Source organism: Podarcis melisellensis (assembly GCF_964234715.1).
Source record: "Podarcis melisellensis genome assembly, chromosome: 10".
Taxonomy (NCBI): domain Eukaryota; kingdom Metazoa; phylum Chordata; class Lepidosauria; order Squamata; family Lacertidae; genus Podarcis; species Podarcis melisellensis.
In genome coordinates this window covers 63784248-63806768 of record NC_138542.1, presented here as the reverse complement: position 1 = coordinate 63806768, position 22521 = coordinate 63784248, and the positions used below count along the sequence as shown (strand labels likewise).

The window sequence follows — 22521 nt, the reverse complement described above, 5'->3', positions numbered from 1 at the left end:
AGAGGGGAATGCTGTGCGGTTCAGAATTATGTTCAGTGATCGGACACATCCTAATCAAAGTTAAGCTATATTTTTACTTCTGTTAACTCCCCCACTGAAGCCAACCTGAATCTCAGTACTCAGCATGTTGATCTCAGACCCAGACTATTGGGCTCAAACCAAGGCTTTTTGGTTTTTCCCAGCCGAAACTCAGATGTGTTCCGGCACCTCTCCATTGCCATTCTAAGAGAACGAGGGAGGTGTTTATGGTGAATTCTGGCACCTCTTTTTCCTAGGAAAATAGCACTGGCTCAAACCATTCCACGCTTGGATAAAATATTCATACCTGACCAAGTCTACTGCTTTGGATTCAACCTTCACGTTTCTAGATGTGGGCTGTCCTCTAAGTGACCCTAGGGTGTTGTTGTTCAGTAGCGCCCGGGATACGTTCTGTAAATAAGGTCATGCTTAACAAGGGCTTGACATCAGTTTAGCTTCTTATGGCTATCACATCAGGGACATATCCAAACTTGAATAGGTCCCATGGCATACAGTGAAGAAGATAAATGCAGAAAGACTCCCCTCTCCCAATCAACAAAAGAAATAAAGCTCTGTCCCCTTAACTCAGTAGGAATGGAGAGCAGGTATGTTCCCCCCAGTTACTCACAGATGAGGTCCTTGTACCTGCAGTAATTTTGAGTATTTTGGGTCCAGTACAGTAAGCACTTGCAAGCACAGACCCACTGGACTCAACCTAGGACAGTCAACTGAATAATTGAATACGTTTATCTGTTTCTGGGGCGATCAGACATACATTATGGAGTATCACTTATTTCTGAAGTTTCCCTCAACACAGTTGGGACCACAATGAATCTGTGTGGATTTGCACGTGCTTCCATCACAGGCTCATCCCAGATTATATATTCTCATAACTAGTGTGTTGATGACTTGCTCCAACCTGGGTTGGAACTAACCTGGAGCTAAAACAAAGTATTGATGTTGACCAAAGTCACATAATTAACCCAGACTGTCTTCAGAAAATGGTGGAAATCAAGCATCCAACACATGTGAGGTTGAACCCACAAGAGTCAGAAATATTTGTTCACAAAGACAGGGAACAATCTGGTTTAGTTGTTTTGCGTTTTTTTTTCCTTTTAGAAAAAGAGAGCAAAATGTTCAGTTTTCACATTGTACATTTGTCATAATATTTATATTTATATATATATATATAAAAGTTTGCTTTAGTTTTTAACCAGAGTGCTTTGAATGGCTCTAGAGTGTCATTAAATAATCCAAACTGAGTGAAGTTAATTAAGATTGAACTCAACACTCCCATAATTCACCCCGTCTTAAGAAATGTCCATACCTGATGGGACAGTGGGCTCAAAATTATGTTTTCTAAAAGATCCCACATACACACACCAAAAAAGGGGGGAATGGGCGAGCAATAGCGAAATTGCAACTTTTTAACCCAAAAGGAGGAAAGGACACTTTTTTATATATAAAAAAAACACCTTAACAGCTGTCGTTGTTCGTGGTAATTGCCAAATTAAAAAAACACCAACGTAATGTAAAAAAAAAAAAGAGAGAGAGGGAAATAAATTATGCATAATTTACTCTCTGGGAACAGCTGACCATTATTATTCGTAACGTCATTATAAGTACCATTACAACACTAGCATGAAGAGGCAGTTCAACTGAAGAAAGAAAAAAACTCTCACGCAAAATCAAATGCAACCATTAACCAATACAAAACAAGACATCTCCAACATAGAGAATATGCTGTACTACTCTGAATACCAACCCAGACAAATATTGAGAGGAAGAAAGAGAGAGACAGAGAGAGAGGATTGTTGAGGGAGAGGTGGATAACGTGAAAGAGCAGTGGGGGTGGAAATTGCATCCAAGCACCCATTTAACTATTGCCAGAACTATTCAATCACAATGGGATACTGTTTGCTTTGCCAGAGGGAGGTCTATTTTTGAAGTAGAATTCTGTCATACGAACAATGAGGGCATGAATCTTCAAAGAGTTAATAAGAATGAATAGGGATAGATGATCAATTCTTAAATTTATTTTTTTATTTTTACTCTTTTGAGTCTTCTCCCACCTACTTCCTTCAAGATCCTCCTCAATGATCTTGGAATAACCTCAGCATTGCCAATAAAATATTCCCCATTGTTCCCAGTGGCTGGAATTTTGTGAATGCCACTATCTTGTACATTTCTGGGCAAGTATTGCAGTCACACTATCCAATAATGCCCAAGATGTCAGTAATGATTACCAATGCAAATACTGCCATCTTGAAAAACTATGTGGTGTGCTTGAACATATTTGATGGGACCACCCCTTCCCAAGAAAGCTACAATGTTGGATAAGGCTTGCCACCATTTTGGACATACCCAGGCAAACACATGATAGCCAAGGAATGTGGTCAGATATTTTTTTCGACTTCAATAACCATGAAACTTCCATTTTGCTCTGGCACCATCCACCCCACTGATCTGTACACAATGCTTTTTTTGGAGAAGTCAATTCACACATTAGAATGACAGTCAGCAAAATCAACAGATGTATCAACTCTATGCATGTTTACTCAGAAATAGGTCAACGGGACATACAGCCTAATACATGTGGCAGCCTCAATCTGGTCCTGCTGTCATACAGCCTTTCCCTATCAAAAGTATTATTTAGCTACCACTCTGAGCTTTCGAGATTCAGCCAGATGTTGTCCTGAGTTTCTGGAAAATCTTTGCAATAGTGAGGACTAGAGATCTGCTCTTTTAAAAATGAAGGGCTGCTGACTTCAGTTTGTATTCTGCACTGTACCAGTTTGTATATAATGATAAGCCGTTGTTTGTTTTAACCATGGATGGATCAGCCCTGCAGACCAGCAGAGCAACTATAATTTGTTGTGCCTAATGTTGTTGTTTTTAGGGGACGCGGGTGGCGTTGTGGGTTAAACCACAGAGCCTAGGACTTGCCGATCAGGTCGGTGGTTCGAATCCCTACAACGGGGTGAGCTCCCGTTGCTCGGTTCCTGCTCCTGCCGACCTAGCAGTTCAAAAGCCCGTCAAAGTGCAAGTAGATAAATAGGTACCACTCTGGCAGGAAGGTAAACGGCGTTTCCGTGCACTGCTCTGGTTCGCCAGAAGTGGCTTAGTCATGCTGGCCCCATGACCCGGAAGCTGTACACAGGCTCTCTCGGCCAATAAAGCGAGATGAGCGCCACAACCCCAGAGTCGGTCACGACTGGACCTAATGGTCAGGGCTCCCTTTATCTTTCATGTTGGTTTCATTTCCAAAATGTTCATATTGCACTTTTGCAGCTGAGCAAGCATCGAGGGTAGGGTGCTGAAACAAATTGGGATTAAGCCAGGATAGTGGGTTCAGACCTAATGAGAAACCACAGGTCAAAATTTGCAAGCCCGTTTCAAACCATGTTTCCATATACTGGTTTGCTGGCCACAACAAAAATATAGTTGGCTAGGATGGACTTGGATGTACAAACAAACCACCATGGCTTAGCAAACCATGGCTTAGCATTGCATGCAAACAGTATATGTGCAGGTCTATCTCTGTATCTCTCTGCTGTAGTAAACCACTTAGAATGGAATTAATAGTGGCACACAGAATGGCAGAATAAACCTTTCCCATTTGGGTCACCGATGAGCCTGAGGCATCTGTATTAGCAAGCAAGACAATGTGAGAACTGCTGGAATGTGGAGCCACTTGCTTATCATCAAACCTAGTATGCTGTCTGGCAGCCTGAACTATAAACTGCTTATGGTAAAGTTTTTCCATTTAGCGAGCATAGTTCCATTGATTTCAGCTAGGTCAAAAGCCTCATCATGGCAGGAAGCCAAAGATTGAATGGGCCCAGGTACACAAGATATACCACAAAAGCAGGGCTCTGTCCCATTCCCTCTAACCTGGGAAAATGCCAGATGGAATTGGGGTGATATATACCAAGCGCTCTCTGGCATTGAAATGAATAGGGCAGTTGCTAGGCCCTGGAAGCCTAGAGTGTGTTGCCAGAGCCCTCAATCGGGATTGTTCCATCTGTTGGGATCTCCCTGCAGCACCAAAACAATGTCCCAGTGGCACTACGGCAATGTTGCAGCACCATGACTGGAACAGCTATTGATGCACAAAGGCCCACTGCAGACATTAGTGCCCAGGGTAGTGTGGTAGTGCACTTTGCATCACGAGGGATGGGACTATGTGGAATGACAAACTGTGAGGAATGCCTTGCCCAATCTGAGTCCAAATCTGGGTGCACGGGCATGGGAAGATGGGTCATACATATTGGGTCAATCATTCATATTTCACGGGAATTATTTTCATAGCTCACTCAAGATTTCATCCCCAAGCAAGATTTCATCTCAGTCTCCACCTCATGGTTGATGCGGATCTGGAGCTGAAAGTCTCTGAACACCTGACATTGGACATCCTCACCCTTTCCTCCCCAATACTTGACTTGGAAGTTAATGATTCACATTCTTCAGTGCCACACTTCATATGCAAACAATGGAAATCTATTACATGTAGCACCAACATGAAGTGTAAATTCAGGATGTCAAACAGACTCAGTTATTTGGGAAATCATCCATTGATTTACTTCTGCTCCACCCCAACAATTCTCTGAAGGTTATTCTTATTAGTACCATAAACACCCACATAAACCGAAACACACAAGTCCACGATGCATAAAATATTTCCCCCCTCTAAATCTCTTGTTTTTCTCTCTCTCTCTCTCTTTCTCTCTCTTTTTCACCTGAGAACAGCACCTACAGTTTCCTTTAACTTGTGTTTTTTTTAAATAGAAAATTAATTAAAGAAAGAAAAATCTAACCTCACCAGCTGCTGGTAATCAGGTTCTTCAACGGATTGTCTAAGACACAACACTGTCCTAACTTTAGACCGAAGACGAGATGAAAGAAATAAAGAAAAGACGACCAACTGGGAAAGAAAACATGAAATGGAAGTTGTTCAGCATGTGAGTACAAATTTGGCACTTGCTCAGAGACTACGTCTGGTGTGCAATTGGTGGAAGGAGGCCTTGTCTAGAAAGGAAGGGGGTGATTGGCTGGGGTGGTGGCAGCAGAAATAAAGAGTATGCCCACTGCGGCCCATGTGGCAACATGCTCTCGTGCACATCCATGAAGGTCAAGCAGATATTGGATTGGGACGAGGGCAGATATGTCTCCCAGGTGCTCAGGCTAACTGGCTATTGGTAACTGGCGTGACCCATTTAAGGATGTCTGTAGATTAATAAGGAAGGTGTCAAACCTAGATATAACAAGTGCTTGCATTTTTAAGGGACTGGGTTAATGTATTTTGGTGGAAGGGAAGGACGTAAGTCAGTGGGAGAGCACTGTTGTTTTAAAGGATTTTAATATTGTATTTTTTATATGGGTGTAACCTGTCCTGGGACCTGATGGTGAAAGGCAGGTAAGACATCCAATAAATAATGATGATGAGATGTTGATGAAAGGTCCCATATGGGGCATCTCTAGAGCTCAATTCATGGTCTACAAATCTCTCAAACCACCCAAAGGTTTATTGCAGCCTGCACAGAAAACATTTTGCACTGGAGCAAACCACCAGGGCCCTAAGCAAGCTCCTACAGGTCCAATCGCAAGTAGCAATTGTTGTGAATCAGGATGTGCAAAGCCACATGGGCTAAAAAAACCAGGTCCGTTCCAGCCAGATGCATAAATGCCTTAATAACCCTGACTCTGGAGAGGAAGGGTGAAAAAGAAAAAGGTGGGAAAGTTGGAGGGGGAAGTATAAAGAATCGTTTTTGAAAATCATCTATTCTGCCCCCCGCCCCATCCTGGTCAGGTGCGTCACCTCCCCCCCCCCAACGTCCCCCCACCCCACCCCAAATCTTATTTTTTTTTCCTTTAACCTGTAGCACAAAAACAACAGAACACATTCACAAGCCACTTGTTGGCACTGTGTACCTGAGTGAGAATTTTCTAGAACATTGTAGAACAAACAGCCATAAAGTTTATTTTGAAAAAAATAATAATAATAAAAGGTTGAACGGGTAAGACTTCAGTGCTCAGGTATAGCAGCTGAATTACTGGCATTATATTACCCATAGCTTATTTCCGTCCGTTTTATATATATATTTATATATATATATATATTTGTTGTCTTCGTGAGTTGTCTTCCTTGTCACGGTTCCTTCCTCTGAGCCTTTTTGTCTCTTTAAATTTTTTTGTTTCGCTTTCCTTTTAAAAAGTTTATTTTTTTCCCCCAACGAGGGCTGATGCCTATTCATCAGCTGATGTCCCCCCAACTAGTTAAGACTAAGAGTTTTTAAGTAACAGTCAGTGTGTGAGGATTTAAGTCTGTGTGCTTGGCCACTGGGCTAAGGAACCAGCCGGGGGCTTCCCACCGAAGTCTTCCAAGGTCAACGCCAAGAATCGGGACCCCCTCCTATCAGTTGGCTTGCCCCGCGATGTGGTTTTCGCTGTCGCTGCCGTAGTCCACTTCGGGGTCATCGTCCTCTTCGTCGTACTCATCGTATATTTCGCCGTTTATGTCGTCAGTCTGCATCTCCTCCTTGACGTGGGAGGTGTCCTCGCTTTTGATGCCGTAAGTGCTCTGGATAACAGGCATCCCGGGCTCTGGACTGCTAGAAACGCTCGAGTGCTCCGAGGGCAGGTGCGGCGAGGGCATTCCTGCCATGGCAATGGCCCCTGGGTAGACTACGCCGGCCGTCGCAATGGGAATCTGTGCTTGCTGTCTGTTGGCAATGAAGGAGGGGGAAAACAATACGAGGAAGTGTTAGACAAAAGGGGGAGGATGCATTCTTTTAGGAATAAACAAAGGAAGCTATCTTATACAGTCATACCTCATGTTACGTTTGCTTCATGTTACCATATTTTTGCTCTATAAGACTCACTTTTTCCCTCCTAAAAAGTAAGGGGAAATGTGTGTGCGTCTTATGGAGCGAATGCAGGTTGCGCAGCTATCCCAGAAGCCAGAACAACAAGAGGGATTGCTGCTTTCACTGCACAACGATCCCTCTTGCTGTTCTGGCTTCTGAGATTCAGAATATTTTTTTTCTTGTTTTCCTCCTCCAAAAACTAGGTGCGTCTTGTGGTCTGGTGCATCTTATAGAGCGAAAAATACAGTACGTTTTTTCAGGTTGCGTCCAGCGGCGACCCGGAAGTACCAGAAAGGGTTACTTCCAGGTTCGCCACTCGCGCATGCGCAGAAGCACTAAATCATGCTTTGCGCATGCGCAGGAGCCCCGAATCGCACCTGCGCAGAGACGGCGCTTCAAGTTGCGGGCTTTTCATGTTGCGAACGGGCCTCCGGAATGGATCCCATTCGCAAGCAGAGGTATCACTCTACTGAGTTAATTAGTCCATCTGGTTCAGTTTTATCTACCCTGATTGTCAGTGGCTGTGCGGAGAAACATAGTCAACTGTTGTCCTACACAGAATAGGACCATTGGTCCATTAAGCTGAGTGTTGTCTACACTGTCTGGCAGCAACCCTCCAGGGTTTTAGGCACAGGGCGTTACTAAGCCTACCTGGAGATGCTAGAGTTTGAACCTTGGACCTTCTGCATGCAAAACAAGATACTCTACCGGCAAGCCTATTACCCTTTTCTCTCCCTCTCTCTCTTGCAGGCCCCCTTAAAGCCATGTTTCCAGGGATATGAAAATATGTTCAGCATCTCCCACACTAATTAGTATCATTTTAGACTTCAAGAAAGTCAAACTGGAAGAAAATAAAACATTGCACTTTCAAGTTATTAGACCTCAGTATGGTGACAACTCTGATATAACAACGCAGCAGTGAAACTGCACAAATGCAGCAGTTAAGGTAAGGAACATTAACTATTTAGTACTGTTGTTGAATGCATACTTCCAAGAAGTTTTGAGTAGAAATGAAAGCCTCCATGTGTAAGGCATTGGGGTAGGACAACCCCACACAGGGTGCAATTACAGACCCCAGATGCCATATCTTAATAATTGTACCCATGTATTATAAATCTTAATGCATTTTTTTTACATTACATTATATTGGAGCCATTGCTTCCTATGTTTGATATGCCTTAGATGTCAAATATAACTCATTATTTCTCTGTTTCACTCTGACTTCACTGGCATTTCCTTCAGTTCTAATGGGCATGCTATTTCCCCATGTGGGCCCAGTACAGAAGATTCCCTATAGGGCATAAGAGCTCTTGTTTTCCCACTTCCTTCCTTAGGACCAACATTAATTTCTCTAGTGTAATTAATGGATAAGTGTAAATGGCAGCAATGGGGAAGTCTGAACAGCCTCAGGAAAGGGGTGGTGGTGGAGGGGAAGTTTAACCCTCTCTTCATCCCTGCCATGGTGCTGACAAAACCACCTCTGAACCTGCTGCTTGCATTTCAATAATAATAATAATAATAATAATAATAATAATAATAATAATAATAATAATTTATACCCCACCCATCTGTCTGGGTCTCCCCAGCCACTCTGGGTGGCTTCCACAGAATATTAAAAACAATACAGCATCAGACATTAAAAACTTCCCTAAACAGGGCCGCCTTCAGCTGTCTTTTAAAAGTAAAATAGTTGTTTATTGCCTTGACATCTGTTGGGAGGGTGTTCCACAGGGCAGGTGCCACTACCGAGAAGGCCCTCTGCCTGGTTCCCTGTAACCTCACGTCTGGCAGTGAGGGAACCACCAGAAGGCCCTCAGTGCTGCACCTCAGGGTCCGGGCTGGATGATGGGGGTGGAGACGCTCCTTCAGGTATACAGGACCGAGGCCGTTTCAAGGGATGTATCCTTTGATGCATGGTGTGTTGGCATCAGGAAACAGTAGTGCTTCCCCCAGCACAATGCCCAGGATGCAGATTTGCATCCCTGAATTGTGAGGGATGGGGGTGGATTGCGCTGGAAGGCCCCTTGAGAAACAGCGCTGGTGCAAGACTTTCCCGTGTGATCGACTGATCACACTTATTTCTGGTTCTGCAACCTTTGCCAGAAAAGAAGGTCAAAATCCCAGGGGGAGGACCCACACAGTCAGTGGTAGAGCACACAGTTCCATGGGGGCAGGGAGAAGGCACCCAGATTCATTATGCAGGACCTCCAGCTAGATAAGAGCTCAGGCTGCAGGGCTGGGAATAACTTAATCGCAAGACATTGCAGACCTGCTGCCAGGAATGGGGTACCTGCGGGAGTTAGAGTCCAACAGCATCTATAGAGCCACAGTACAGATGGACCAAGTTGTCGGTTTCACTTTCTCTCATTTTCCCAGCCTTCAGTTCCTCACTTTTCCACATGCATTTGTGACTTTTCTGCTTTTACTTTAAAACAGTCCCCATGGAAATCCATCAGCATTTTAGACCAAGCACACCTTTTTTTGTATGCAGCTTATCCCAATATACATCCTTGTATATCACTTTCACAAATATAGTATCATCATCATCAATGATGGGTTGCCCCAGCAACTCTGGCCAGCTTCTAACAATTTATAAAACCGCCAACATTAAAAACTTCCCTATAAGAATTTTCATCCATACACTACTCTAGTATATGCATTTTTGTACATGTTACTTGCCTGGAAAATTGCTTTGAAAGATTTGGAGATATGTGTTTTGGTTTGCATATCTTTTTTGGGGGGCGGGGGGAGTGCAAATGCGAACTTAATAAAAATTCTTTTCCCCTCCCTAGGCCAGAAGTTCCCCAGCCCCTGGCATAGACAATATAAAGGTAGACAAATCCACTTGTCTGACTCAGTTTAAAAAGACAGCTTCATAAAATCAGACCTTAAGGCAGTTCTTAAAAACTGTGGCTGGGCTCTGAGCATTTGAGAGAGGCATACTAGGCCATCTTCTTGTAACTTTTCTGCGAAATCATAAAGCTACCATGCCAAGCATCTGCTTAAAACCTTCCTTTTCAGATACCGAAAGCTTGGAAATACATGCAAATGTCATAAAAGAGCTGGGTTATTTTAGGCCTGCTAAATTCCTTCCTCAAATCTTGGAATGCTGGCTGTGTTTATCTCCCTAAGAAGCTCTGAGGGATCCTTGCAAACCTACAGATTTAGCACTGATGCTCCTTTTGTTGCCTTGCAGCATGGGCTAATTCAATTGCGATAATATTGTGCAGAACATGCTCCGCATTGTAATGTCATCAAAGGTGTGTCCGTCTGCAACGGAAAGCCTTGCCATGGGAGACAGGAGGGGAATCTCTGGAGGAGAGCAGGCTTAACTGAGAGTGAAACCTTGCCCTGGCCATTTATGCCAAGCATACAATAAGCCTCAGAACAGTCCTGGAAGGCCATGGGGCAGGGTTGGCAGAGTTCTCCGATCCTTGCCACATTTCTAAATCTCTCACTTCTTTCCTTCAAGGAGAAGGTGGCTGTTCAAGCATTATAGCAACATACAGAGGCCTATCTGGGGCAGAGGATACAGGAGTGGGGAACCTATTTCAGCCCGAGGGCCACAGGCCAGCAGCAGACAGGGTGATGACCATACCAACCTTGTGAGATAGGGGAAGAGGGAGCCTTGCTAAGGGGAGATAAGACCTGTTGTTTTCTAAGAGCAGCTACTGCGTTTGACCTTGTTTTTGCTGAGGTGGTAAACCTGAGTCCGGGTTGAACCACTTCATAGACTGCAATGCTCCTCAGTGCAATTAAATTGAACTAATTCCTGCATATAGAGTGCTAGAATCCCTAAGAGAATATTAGATTTCTGTGAGGAGACTGATTTTGTAGCGATGAACATTCAGTCATGAGAACCTCAACCTACTGGTTAAAACAGCTTCACCTTCCAGGTCATTTTGGGCTACAACTCCAATCAGCCTCAACCAGAAGCAATGAAGAGAAGAGGAGTTTGGATTTGATACCCCGCTTTATCACTACCCGAAGGAGTCTCAAAGTGGCTAACAATCTCCTTTCCCTTCCTCCACCACCACAAACACTCTGTGAGGTGAGTGAGGCTGAGAGACCTCAGAGAAATGTGACTAGCCCAGCAGCTGCATGTGGAGGAGCGGAGGTGCGAACCCGGTGCACCAGATTATGAGACTACCGCTCTTAACCACTACACCACACTGGCTCCACACCAGCGATGGGAGTTGCAGTTGTTGAAGGCTGATCTAAAGTGAGATAGCCCAGTCACAGGTTTAGAATCTCTGAGACCTAGGCCCTTAGTATCAATGAATTCAAAGGTGATGTGAAAATGACTAGACCAGCAGCTCTGGTCTAGACAATTTCAATCCATACAGAAGACTCCCCCACCAAACCCCAGTTTTGTAGGGCTCCAAGAGCATGCAGATGTCTGGACTGGTAAAAATAATTTGCACTTAGCATGGGTTAAATAAGGGAAGTTTGGATTACATAGGATGGATTTTACCAAACAGGCATCCACAACAGCAAAACCAACACCAACATGTAGCTAGATCTGTTATAGCTGGCCGTGGTTAGGAAGCTAATTTCTGAGTATAGGGTTGGAACACTTTGAAAACCTGCAACATCAGAGTTCACTGTGTGCCACAAACCATGGCAGCTCTATGGAGTTGCCTCTATATTTCTGAAGAGGTGCCACCTGTAATCTCACCAAGTTTACTCAGAAGCAAGTCCCAGTGTCCCCTGATCGGGATTCAAGCCCTACAGCCTGGCACTGTACCGATTTAGGCGTGAGACAGTCTACTGAAAGCAATCAGTTCTAAGCACACCAAATTTAGCATGTAGCCTCGTTTGCACATTCCAACAAACGTTATGCCCTTTAGAGAACCCAAAATCAGTTGCCTTTAAGATGTCACCTTGTTGCAAAGACCTCATTTGGGGCACACCTATTGGTAACCCCAAAGTATCTGCGCCACTCCCAGCAGAGAGAGAATTTGGCTAGCTCAGTAAGGAAGTTGAATACCATTTCAACTATTGGCGGATTAATCCCCCCCCCCCGCCCTAACATTGTCAAGCATCAGTGTTGGCGAGATAAGTGGAATTCTGGAGGCTTTGTCGCTGCCTATTCTTTCTCCAAAAGGTCCTCCCCTCCCTCTCTTTTTAATCTCCTGATGCCAAGGTTTGGCTGACATCCCTCTGTTTGTTTCCGCGCTTACCAGTGGGATCACCGGACTTGCCAACACCACAGGGTTAAGCGGCTCAGATTTCTGGGCTGAGCTGCTTAGTATTACAATGCACACTGTAGCTGTTTAAAATACTGCCTGGTGACACTTAGCAGTAGCTGGACAGATTCATCTCTGTTCATCATTACTGTCATCCATTAACCAGGCTCAAACAGCCAGCTCTCGTTCCAAAAACGTTGGGCGCAGTCCAGCCCTGGTTAAGCAGTTTTAAGTCTCCTTGATTTCAACAGGAGAGATTTAAACCTGTACTTAACTCTTACGCTGAAAAAAAAAACCAATAGGACTCAAAAGTGCTTAGCTTTGGATCGGCTAGGCGTTTGTTCTCTATCAACTCAGAAAGATGCAGCACTATGTAAGTAGATAGAAGGATATATCAATTTTGTTTCTCATTCCCCCCCAGTCTTAAATTCAGTTCACATTTTCTAGCGATGAGGATTAAAAAAAAAATCCTCATGAAAAATTATAAATGTTTTAGTGTGAATTTCTCCTATTAAATAATTTTTATATTTTGACTAATGTGCACTCATTTGCAAGCAATTATCCCATATTTCCCAATTCTTCTCACTTATATCTTCATTTTTAATGCACACTTCTCCCAATAAATGCATTTTTGCAAACACTGTTTTGTTAAAGAACTGCATCACAAAATTTAGATAAGTGAAGATTTCAAAGGATATTTTTGTTTCGGTTTGCAAATTGTTTTTGACAGTGCAGATTTGACTGGTCCAGCTGTCAATGCATACTGAATCAAATTTCCCCTCCATCCTCTATCAGTAGCCATAAAAAAATCTTGTGGCGGTGAATTCCATATATTAATTGTGCATTAAGTGATGAAGCGCCTGCTCTTTCTCCCCAGAACATTCAAGACAAGAAATAGTGTATATTTATTTATAAGGCACCCTTTCCTCTATATAACATGTTATATAACTAGCATGTGGAGTAAGCAGTAAGGTGACTTTTGGAGAGCAAAATGGAAAACATTTGTCTCTCGTCCAGTGGCGTAGCATGGGGGGTGCAGGGGGGCCGGCCGCACTGGGCACAACATCTGGGGGTGCAAATCCACGGGTTAGGGGCGCAAATTACTTGCCTTGCCCCGGGTGCTGACAACCCACGCTATGCCACTGCTCTCGTCCTCATAGAAGCTCCTTGAATGATTTAGAACCCTGCATAGTCAGGGGCATAAATCCCACGGAGTGGTCCCCTGCCTCTGAGCATCGCCTTCAAACGTAGTGAAAGCTCTAAACTGAGTAAAAATGGTATGCCAGAGTGGGCAGGGCTTTGCCGTGTTCGTTTACCTGTGAGGAAACTGAACATTTGCATAGATTTGAAAAGGGAATGGGAACAGAATGGTGGAGCCTGAAAGCAGGCCTGTTTGGCTAGCTGGCTGGCACCCTGAATTGGAAGGCACCACACTGCAACATTTTGTAGCAGGCCCGACTTGCAATTAACTAAAGGAGTTCACTGCCACGAAGATGGGGTGATGAGCGCTGGCTTAGATGGCACCAGTAAAATTCGCAAAGGGGGACAGGTCTGTATCGGTGACTACTGACAATCACAACAGCTAAATGGAATCTCCGTGCTCAGAAGCAGCAATATGCCAGTGGACAGCATTTGCTGAGAAAGAAGAGCAGGAGGGGGGTCATTGATTACAGGGCCTGCTTCTCACCCCACAGAATGTAAGGGCAGCCTCTGAGAACCAAGCGTGCAAACCACTTGCAAATACTGAGTCCTGAATGTAAGAGGAGCCCTGCTGAATCAGGCCCAAAAGGCTTATCTCACCCAGAATTCCTGTTCTCACAATGGTCAGCCCATGAGAAGCCCGGGTCCCGAGGGCGACAGGGCTCTCTCCCCACTTGCGATTCCCAGTCCTGGGCATATTGCCTCTGACTGTGGGGTCAGAATGTAGCCATTGTGCCTAGTAGCCCTTTTCAGCCTCAGCCTCCAGGAATTTGCCCAATCCTTTGAAAGCCACCCACACTGGTGCCCATCACTGCATGTGATGGACTGAAAGTCGTGTTACAAGGATGAGCGTGGGTGTACACAACTGACTTCCCTCCAGCTGAAGTGGCTAAAGCTCTCATGTGCTAGTGGTTGGGCAAGCAGACCTTAAAATATTAGAACTGTAGAATTGGAAGGGATCCCAAGGCTCATCTAATCCCAAGGCTCATCGAACCGCCGACCATGCGATCGGCAAGTCCTAGGCGCTGAGGTTTTACCCACAGTGCCACCCGTGTCCCACCCTTATTTAGTGTCAAACATTAAGAAACAGACCCTGCTATGAAGGCCAAATCCACTTCCTTCTCCAGTCTACAGATCTGAGGGGCCTGGGAGACAGAGCTCCTTACGACCCCCCGGCAATGAGGTCCATGCTGAATGGTTTGAGTGGTTCTGGTTCACAACCCTGGGAGAAAGGTTGTTTTCTGCTGCTCCAGAGAAGCGGACACGGAGCAATGGATCCAAACTACAAGAAAGAAGATTCCACCTAAACATTAGGAAGAACTTCCTCACAGTAAGAGCTGTTCGACAGTGGAATTTGCTGCCAAGGAATGTGGTGGAGTCTCCTTCTTTGGAGGTCTTTAAGCAGAGGCTTGACAACCATATGTCAGGAGTGCTCTGATGGTGTTTCCTGCTTGGCAGGGGGTTGGACTCGATGGCCCTTGTGGTCTCTTCCAACTCTATGATTCTAATCCAAACTCCTGCAATCTTTTGCCCAACGTTGGGCTCGAACCCACAGCTCTGAGATTCAAAGACTCATGCTCTACTGACTGAGCCACCCCTCAACCTTGGAAGTCAGGAGAAAAGAGGTGCAAACTTGTGGGCCCCTTCTCTCCATCATCCCACACTGGGAAAACTCCAGGTTCCCACTATATGCCTAATAACACCTGCAAGGCTAAAATGCACATAGGCTCATAGAACAGTAGAGTCGGAAGGGGACTACGATGGCCACCTAGTCCAACCCCTTCAATGCAGGACTTCTTTGCCCAGCATGGGACTCAAACCCATGATCCTGAGGTTAAGAGTCTCATGCTCTATAGACTGAGCTACCCCAGACCCTTTCCACCTAAGTATATGAAATCCGCCACAAAGGGCCCATACCCAACATTGAAATACTGCCTCATCTCTTGACGCCGATTGCGCATGATTGCCTTGTATTCGCCGATCCGCAGCTTCTTCCCGTCCACTAAGCACGTGCGCTTCGGCCTGGGCTTGTACTTGTAATCCGGGTACTTCTCCAAGTGCTGCTTGCTGAGTCGCGCCTGCTCCTCATAGTACGGCTGCTTCTCAAGGTTCGTCATAGCCTTCCAGCGAGAGCCTGTGGGGGGAAGAAGGGAAAAGGAGATCTGTCCATCTCTCAGCCTTTTCAAAGGAATTGCCAGCCCTGGAGTGGTCTAGCGGCAACCTGAGGGCCAGATCCAGTCCATATAACACTTGGATCTAGTACAAGGTTTTCCAAACTTGGGTCTCCAGGGTTCATGGGAATTGTAGTCGAAAAACAGCTGGAGACCCAAGTTTGGGAAAAGCTGATCTGGTGGTACCTTGTTGGCCCTCCAAAATTGTAATTATCCTTTTGGTAGCTCCGAAAGAGTCACTGGTGGCCTTCCTTTGCCCAAGGCGGATGCTGGATTGCTCCCTTGCTGGAGCTACCTGGAGTGTTAATTTGGCAGTTTCTCATGAAAATGCAAACAAAATCAAATTTCTCCTCCATTCCTAGAAAGTGGGGCAGGGGCTGGCCAAGGTTGGTGAAGCATTACCCCGTTTGCCCTAATGGAGCAGCCACTACTGGCTTCTCTCATCCATGTCTTGTAGCTCCTTGAGATAGGACCTGTTTTGCTTACGTTGTGCTGTAAAAAGCCATTCATTCATCCAGCCTCACTAATGACTCCATTCCTGCAACCCACAGCCATTCTTGTCTCTCTTTTGCCAAATGTGTTTATCAATAATGTCACCCAGCTTAATAGTAATGTGACCTGAGTTCCTTACTGTTGTTTAAAATCACTTGTGTGTTGTGTGTGTGTGCACAATGTGCATGTATGCATGTGTGTTCATACACACATACCACACACACACACTGGTACCTCGGGTTACATATGCTTCAGGTTACATACGCTTCAGGTTACAGACTCCGCTAACCCAGAAACAGTGCTTCAGGTTAAGAACTTTGCTTCAGGATAAGAACAAAAATCGTGCTCCAGCGGCGCGGTGGCGGTGGGAGGCCCCATTAGCTAAAGTGGTGCTTCAGGTTAAGAACAGTTTCAGGTTAAGAACAGACCTCCGGAACGAATTAAGTACTTAACCTGAGGTACCACTGTATGTATGTGTATATATATATATATAAAACACCCACATGCATAATTGCATCGGCCCCAGAGGATGAATGACACAAGTGATTAAAGTTATGCCTCTTAAGGGAAAAACAACAACAACCCTTTTCTGGCTGTGTAAGCGAACAAGTCCTAGGCAATGCTTTGCTAACATTTGAGAAAAGAAAAATATTACAAATGGAGGAACAATGTTCATTTGCTCTCCGGGTTGCTTTTTCTAATGGAGCTGGGTGGAGAGATTTTTGTTCTTACAAAATACTCATGATGCTCATAAATCTGGGCTGGGAGAATTATATTTTTTTGGGGGGGGAAGAGAAAAGAAATGACCCAATGGGATATTACTCAGGCTAGCCTTGTAGTGCTCAGCCTCTTTGGGGAAACAGAGATGAGCCCCTGGCTATGAAAACACCCCTGGGTGGAAATGTGGCAAGGACATTGTGGGGGCTGATCAACTTGGGAGACAGCCGTGGCCTTCCTCTTTGCCGCAGTTAGCTCACATTATAACTTCCACCATGCCTAGATCATCACAAACACCCCACGCACCATTTATGATCTACAGAAAGCTTACATTCTCTCCCTTTTGCAAAACATTTGTCCCTTGCTCCAACAAAAACACCAGCAAACCATATAGCTTCTATTAGGAAAGTCTCAGTTTTTTAATATTATTAACTGCCAGTTTTCCATTTGCCTTGCTAGGTGGGTGCAAGTATGCCTTTCTCTTCTGATGAGGGTCAAATGCACGCTGGGCAGGAAATGTGTCTACACAGGACTCCCTCTTCCCTCTGGCAGGCTTGGACAAAGGCGGCCCTCCAAGCCTTTGTCTGGCCCTTGGAACTCTCTGCACAACTCATTCCTGCCCTAGCCACACCCATTGTCCCCAAGCTTTGCACCCTCCTTGAGAGTTTTTGCCTGTCTGGAATGTGCCATTCAACTGCAATGGTGCCATTTGCTACCTTTGAAGGTAACCTGGAAACTACAACTAATCCAGAATGTGGCAGCTAGACTGGTGACTGGGAGCGGCCGCCGAGACCACATAACACCGGCCTTAAAAGACCTACATTGGCTCCCAGTACATTTCCGGGCACAATTCAAAGTGTTGGTGCTGACCTTTAAAGCCCTAAATGGCCTCAGCCCATTATCCCTGAAGGAGCGTCTCCACCCCCAGCATCCAGCCCAGACACTGAGGTCCAGTGCTGAGGGCCTTCTGGTGGTTCCCTCACTGCAAGAAGCAAAGTTACAGGGGTCCAGGCAGAGGGCCTTCTCGGTGGTGGCGCCCACCCTGTGGAATGCTCTCCCACCAGATGTCAAAGAAATAAACAACTATCAGACTTTTAGAAGACATCTGAAGGCAGCCCTGTTTAGGGAAGCTTTTAATGTTTGATTAATTATTGTATTTTGTATATTGTATTTTCTATTTTCTATTTTGATATTTTGCTGGAAGCCGCCCAGAGTGGCTGGGGAAACCCAGCCAGATGGGCAGGGTATAAATATATTATTATTATTATTATTATTATTATTATTATTATTATTATTATTTGCTTGCATGGGCGGAGAGTGTGTGTGCAAATGTGCGTAGAAACTGGCCTAGCGCATGAAGTTAAAAGCTTGTATTTGTTATTTCGCCCCCTTTTGCCTCTCACAGCCCTTGGAAGCTTTCCCAGAAGGTGATGTGGCCCTTAGGTTCAAAAAGCTTCCCTTCTTCTTGGCTACGATGCAGAGGAAGGCCAATAGCATCACAAGGAAGCTTAATCAGACAGACGGGCAGCTGCAGGTTTGATCCCTGTATTAAGGAATGCGGGAGAACACTGCTCTTTGACTGGTGGACCAGGCAGCCTCTAAATGCCTTCCCCGCAAAAGCTCCCTGTGCCATAGCAATTAATAGCCACCCAGAAGCTGAGTGAGCACTGACCACAACTAGCCAATTGCAACATGCTGGACACTACCCGGTCGTCGCCATCATTTCCGTAGCACATTTCAATCTCCCAAAGTGCTTTACAGGGGTGTTACCCCCCCCCCCTTTAGCAGGAACTCAGGGGAACTGAGTTACCATACCATTTTAAAATTATTTCTTGTCTGAGGGAGGGGGCAGGAACGGATATACACTTAATACCTGAGCCACAAATCCACCTATAATCTGTAATCAATAAAGTGGTGGCCATTTCTAATCCAGATATTTGTCTGCTTGAGTTTATTTAGTTACATCTTACATTTAGCCACTACCTTGGCGGGGGACGGGGGGCACTGTGACTGGGCCGGCAACAGAGCCAACAAACGTCATGGTGAGTTCCCCCACCTTTATCCCCGGGGGGGGGGGACGGGACCTGCAGCTTTATCTTTCTTATCTCAACTCCTTTCACAACCAGCCTGCGAGGTAGGCTAGGCTGAGAAATACATAGGCTAAGGCACAGCAGAGGCTTGAAACCTGCCTCATCGTATCTCTCTTCCACTTTTCCCATGAAGCATTTAACCAATTAATGCCAGTCTAGCAAAGCTGGTCTAAGGATACAGAGGTCCACCAGCGCCTGTTGATCCCTTGTTTACCTGTGGCTCTCTCCCTTCATTGACATTTAGATTGTAAGTTTCTTGAGGCAATGACCTTTCTTTTTTTCTTTTGTAAAGTGCTGCTTCCACATCCATTGCTCCCAGTAGTGGCCTCCACCAAGGGCCAGCAGAGGGGCTTCCGAAGGGCCCTACTATGAGCGGGGAGGGGAGAAGAACCAGTTACGGTTTCCTTGAAACAAATACACCAGTCTTTCTGTTTCATTGCAACTGTTTTGTTTTTTAATTACTGCTTATTGTTGCAATACAACTTTTGGTGAACTGCTTTGGTGAGATCTGCCTGAATGGCTGCATGCAAATAAGGCAAGTATGCTGTTATCAGCATAGTGTACTTCCCAAATAGGAGAAATAGCTTAACATTCAGAGATCCCGGCTATCACCGGCTTCCTATTTCACACTCCTATAAAAATGGCGGAATACAGAAAATTGTGTTTTAGTTTTTTTCCAATTAACTGCAACACACACACACACACACACACACACAGAGAGAGAGAGAGAGAGAGAGAGACACACACACACACACACGCACACACATTCACACACGAGAGAGAGAGATAGATAATCTTAAAGACTAAGAGTGGGAACACTGAGAGACTGGAACACTTCTTAAAAATGACAACAAGGTTCCTTAACAAGCCGTCTCTCTTCCTTTTTGCAAAAAGTGAAATAAAAATCGGATACACCAGTTTACGTACCAATGAACAGATGGATGACAAACATGGGCGCAGATGACTTTGGTAACAAATCCATGCATTGGTACTCCCCCCCCCATTTTTTTTTAATGTTCAGAGCGTAATATCAAAAGTGTCAAAATTTAATCCCAGGATAGAATAGCACTGTAGTACAGGAGCCATATATAGAGAGCACACACACACACACACAGCCTGGTTGAGCAACAGTCTCACATAACCCACAGTCAGTGTGAAACTTCAGACACCTGACCCCAGTGCCAGAAAGAAGGAAGAATGATGACGATGGTGAGTTAGAACAACTGTGCCATTCTTGCAAAGAGACCCGAGTACCTGGTTGATCTGCGAGCTTCCAACTCCCTCTCCTTCCCCAAGTTAATAGAGAACTCCCTGCTGAGTTCAAAAAGTGGCCTTTGGCAGCCCAGAAGGGACCTTTCCAACATTTCCATCAGGGGAAGAGGAGAGCGCCTCACCCCCTCTTTATTGCAGAGGAGGAAGAGATTCCCCCCTTTATCCTCTGATGTTTCAAAGGAAAGCAATCTCTCACTTTTGCTTGCTTTCAGACCTCACCACTCACTTGCAGTGAGTGCAAGAAGTTTTGAGAGCTAAGCAGGGCTGTCATCTCTATGAGAATCTGGAATGGATTTGCATGTTACACTCCACGTTCTGTATATTTAATCGGAAAAAGATGCTCGCGATACGTATTTCCCTCCTTCCCCGCACTGGCCTGGCCTAGTGCTAAACAGTAAAAGGTGATTCCTTATGTTAAATTTCTTAGCCGAAATGGTTTATTAAAACCAGATTTGGAGGGTATTATAAAATGCTTAGAAGCCCTTTAAAATGTCAACGCGGATCCCCCAGAGACTGAGTAAAATGTCAGCCCGGCTCAAGGGCCTATTTTAAGTGGAATGAATTAGCAGCGTGCTGTTGGAGGTTGTTATCCCAAACAATCAGTTAAGATGGGGAGAAAACATCCAAGTTCCCTTTGTACTTTCTGTATGGAAAAGTGGAGGAGATGGTGTTTGCGGTGATCTGACCAATTCCTGAAGACGATTGCTTAAAGGTAAGTTTAATCAGGACAGCTCTTAAATGCAAAGACCCAGCCAAACTGTTTTTCCTCCTGACTCATAGGCTTAATCTCACAGCCACTAACTGCCTTTAAATCCCTTCTGCTAGCATATGCAAGTGTTATCTTCCCAGGAACAAATGTAGACTCCTTATCTCACTTTCTTCCGACTAATCTAGTCAATTCAGGTGCCCTATTAAAGCCACCCTACCTGCCATCTATAACCGACAGCTAGTATATAGGCCTCTGTGAATCTGTAGAATGAAGAATCCAACAGTGGTCACACAAATCCTGCTCAAAATGTTGTGTAAAATCCACATAAAATTCTACGACAGCGGTCACCAATGCAGCACTCATGAAAGAACACATTAGTTGTCTCCTCAAAAAACCTCAGCACAATAGAGAATTTTTGCTCTTTCTCCTCAGGTTCTATTTGCACTGGCTCAGCCTCTCCTACGCTGAATATGCCCCCTTAAACATGCCCACTTTTCATTAGATGCCAGGAGTGGACATCCATTATTTCTGAACAAAGGAGAGGTGCAAAGAGCTTCTCTTTGTGAGTGAGCTCAGGAGTGGCTGATGGGAGCACATTTCCTCCCCTATTGATGGGGTGGCTGATGCATGGCACCCATTTTGTGTCATGCCATGCCCCAAGGCAGCCATTTTGTGGCTCGTGCCCACAACACCATCTCAAAATTCCAGATGTGCCTACTGGCCCAAATGTTGGGTGACCCTTGAGCTACAAAGATTAATAAGATAAAAAACACAACCCCAAAGAAGCCATACCCCATATCCAACACCCAAAATGGCCCACCTTCACTTCTGAAAATGGAAGAAGCCTCAGATACTGATCTGAGTGCAAAGTCATGGCCTTTCTGCAAGCTACATTTGGACAAGATGGTCTCATGGCCATCTTGGCCACAGTTCATTTAGGAGACACCTTGCTGCACTACGAAATGGTGCAGTCCAGAATTCTGCCACCTCGTTCTGAGTTAAGCACAGGATGGCTTTTGCGGAACCAGATGGGTGTCCAGTTGATATTACGCCCACTCCAAACCACAGAGCCCTGCTGGAGAACTGCTGCTCTTGTTTTTCATTGCCTTACCCAGTATTTTGCTGATGTTGGAGTTGTGCATATCCGGGAAAGCCTGCAGGATCTTCCTCCGCTCGTCCTTTGCCCATACCATGAAGGCATTCATTGGGCGCTTGATGTGGGGTTCGTTGCTCCCACGCCCTCTGGACTCCCGATAAATCCGAGATTCTGAGACACCTGCGCTTCCTAAAACGATGGGGTGGGAGGGCAGAAAAGGCAGGGAACAAAGGATATTTCATTGTTATAAGCTGCCTCCTCAAGCATAGCTTTAAATCGTACTCAGGAGGACTTGTCACTTCAGCATGAAGTCCTGCATCTCCCATTTTCTCAGTTATGACATGTATTTGTTGTACAGCTTTATGGCATGGTGGATAAGGGCACTTGTGTGCTTTCCCTCCACCATATAATCACCTAAACATAGTTGCCGATGGTAGTCAATGCTGAGGTCCAAATGTACACACCTCCGGTTTGCACAGCCTTCCCTTCCTTTCTTTTTCCGCAGGGAAAGAACTGCCCAACTTTGCTCTCCATAGCGAATGCTTCCTTAGTGCATGGTGGAAGGAGGTTCCACATATTCCCATTCTTCTGCTCCTCCCAGAGAATTGCCAGCCAGTTGAGTAAAAGAAGTGGGGCATGGGAATGTCACCCATGGTTACACTGTCTCCAAATAATGCAGGATAGTACTATAGGTTTTTATC

The 22521-nt window shown here is 45.1% G+C and overlaps 1 protein-coding gene across 9 annotated transcripts in view; it reads right to left on the bottom strand.

The window, feature by feature from the left end:
• Positions 1-5972: 5972 nt before the first annotated feature.
• The window catches only part of SOX5 (SRY-box transcription factor 5), a 749551-nt gene continuing 733002 nt past the window's right edge, over positions 5973-22521 (bottom strand). For 8 of the 9 annotated variants that reach the window (XM_081926958.1, XM_081926959.1, XM_081926960.1 and 5 more), the window contains 3 exons: positions 21836-22009; positions 15191-15407; positions 5973-6740 (listed from right to left, as the gene is read on the bottom strand). In XM_081926958.1, coding sequence (XP_081783084.1) covers positions 6434-6740; positions 15191-15407; positions 21836-22009 — 698 coding nt within the window. In that variant the 3' untranslated portion in view covers positions 5973-6433. The remainder of the gene's footprint in view (positions 6741-15190; positions 15408-21835; positions 22010-22521) is intronic. The other variant, XM_081926964.1, reaches the window with a different exon arrangement.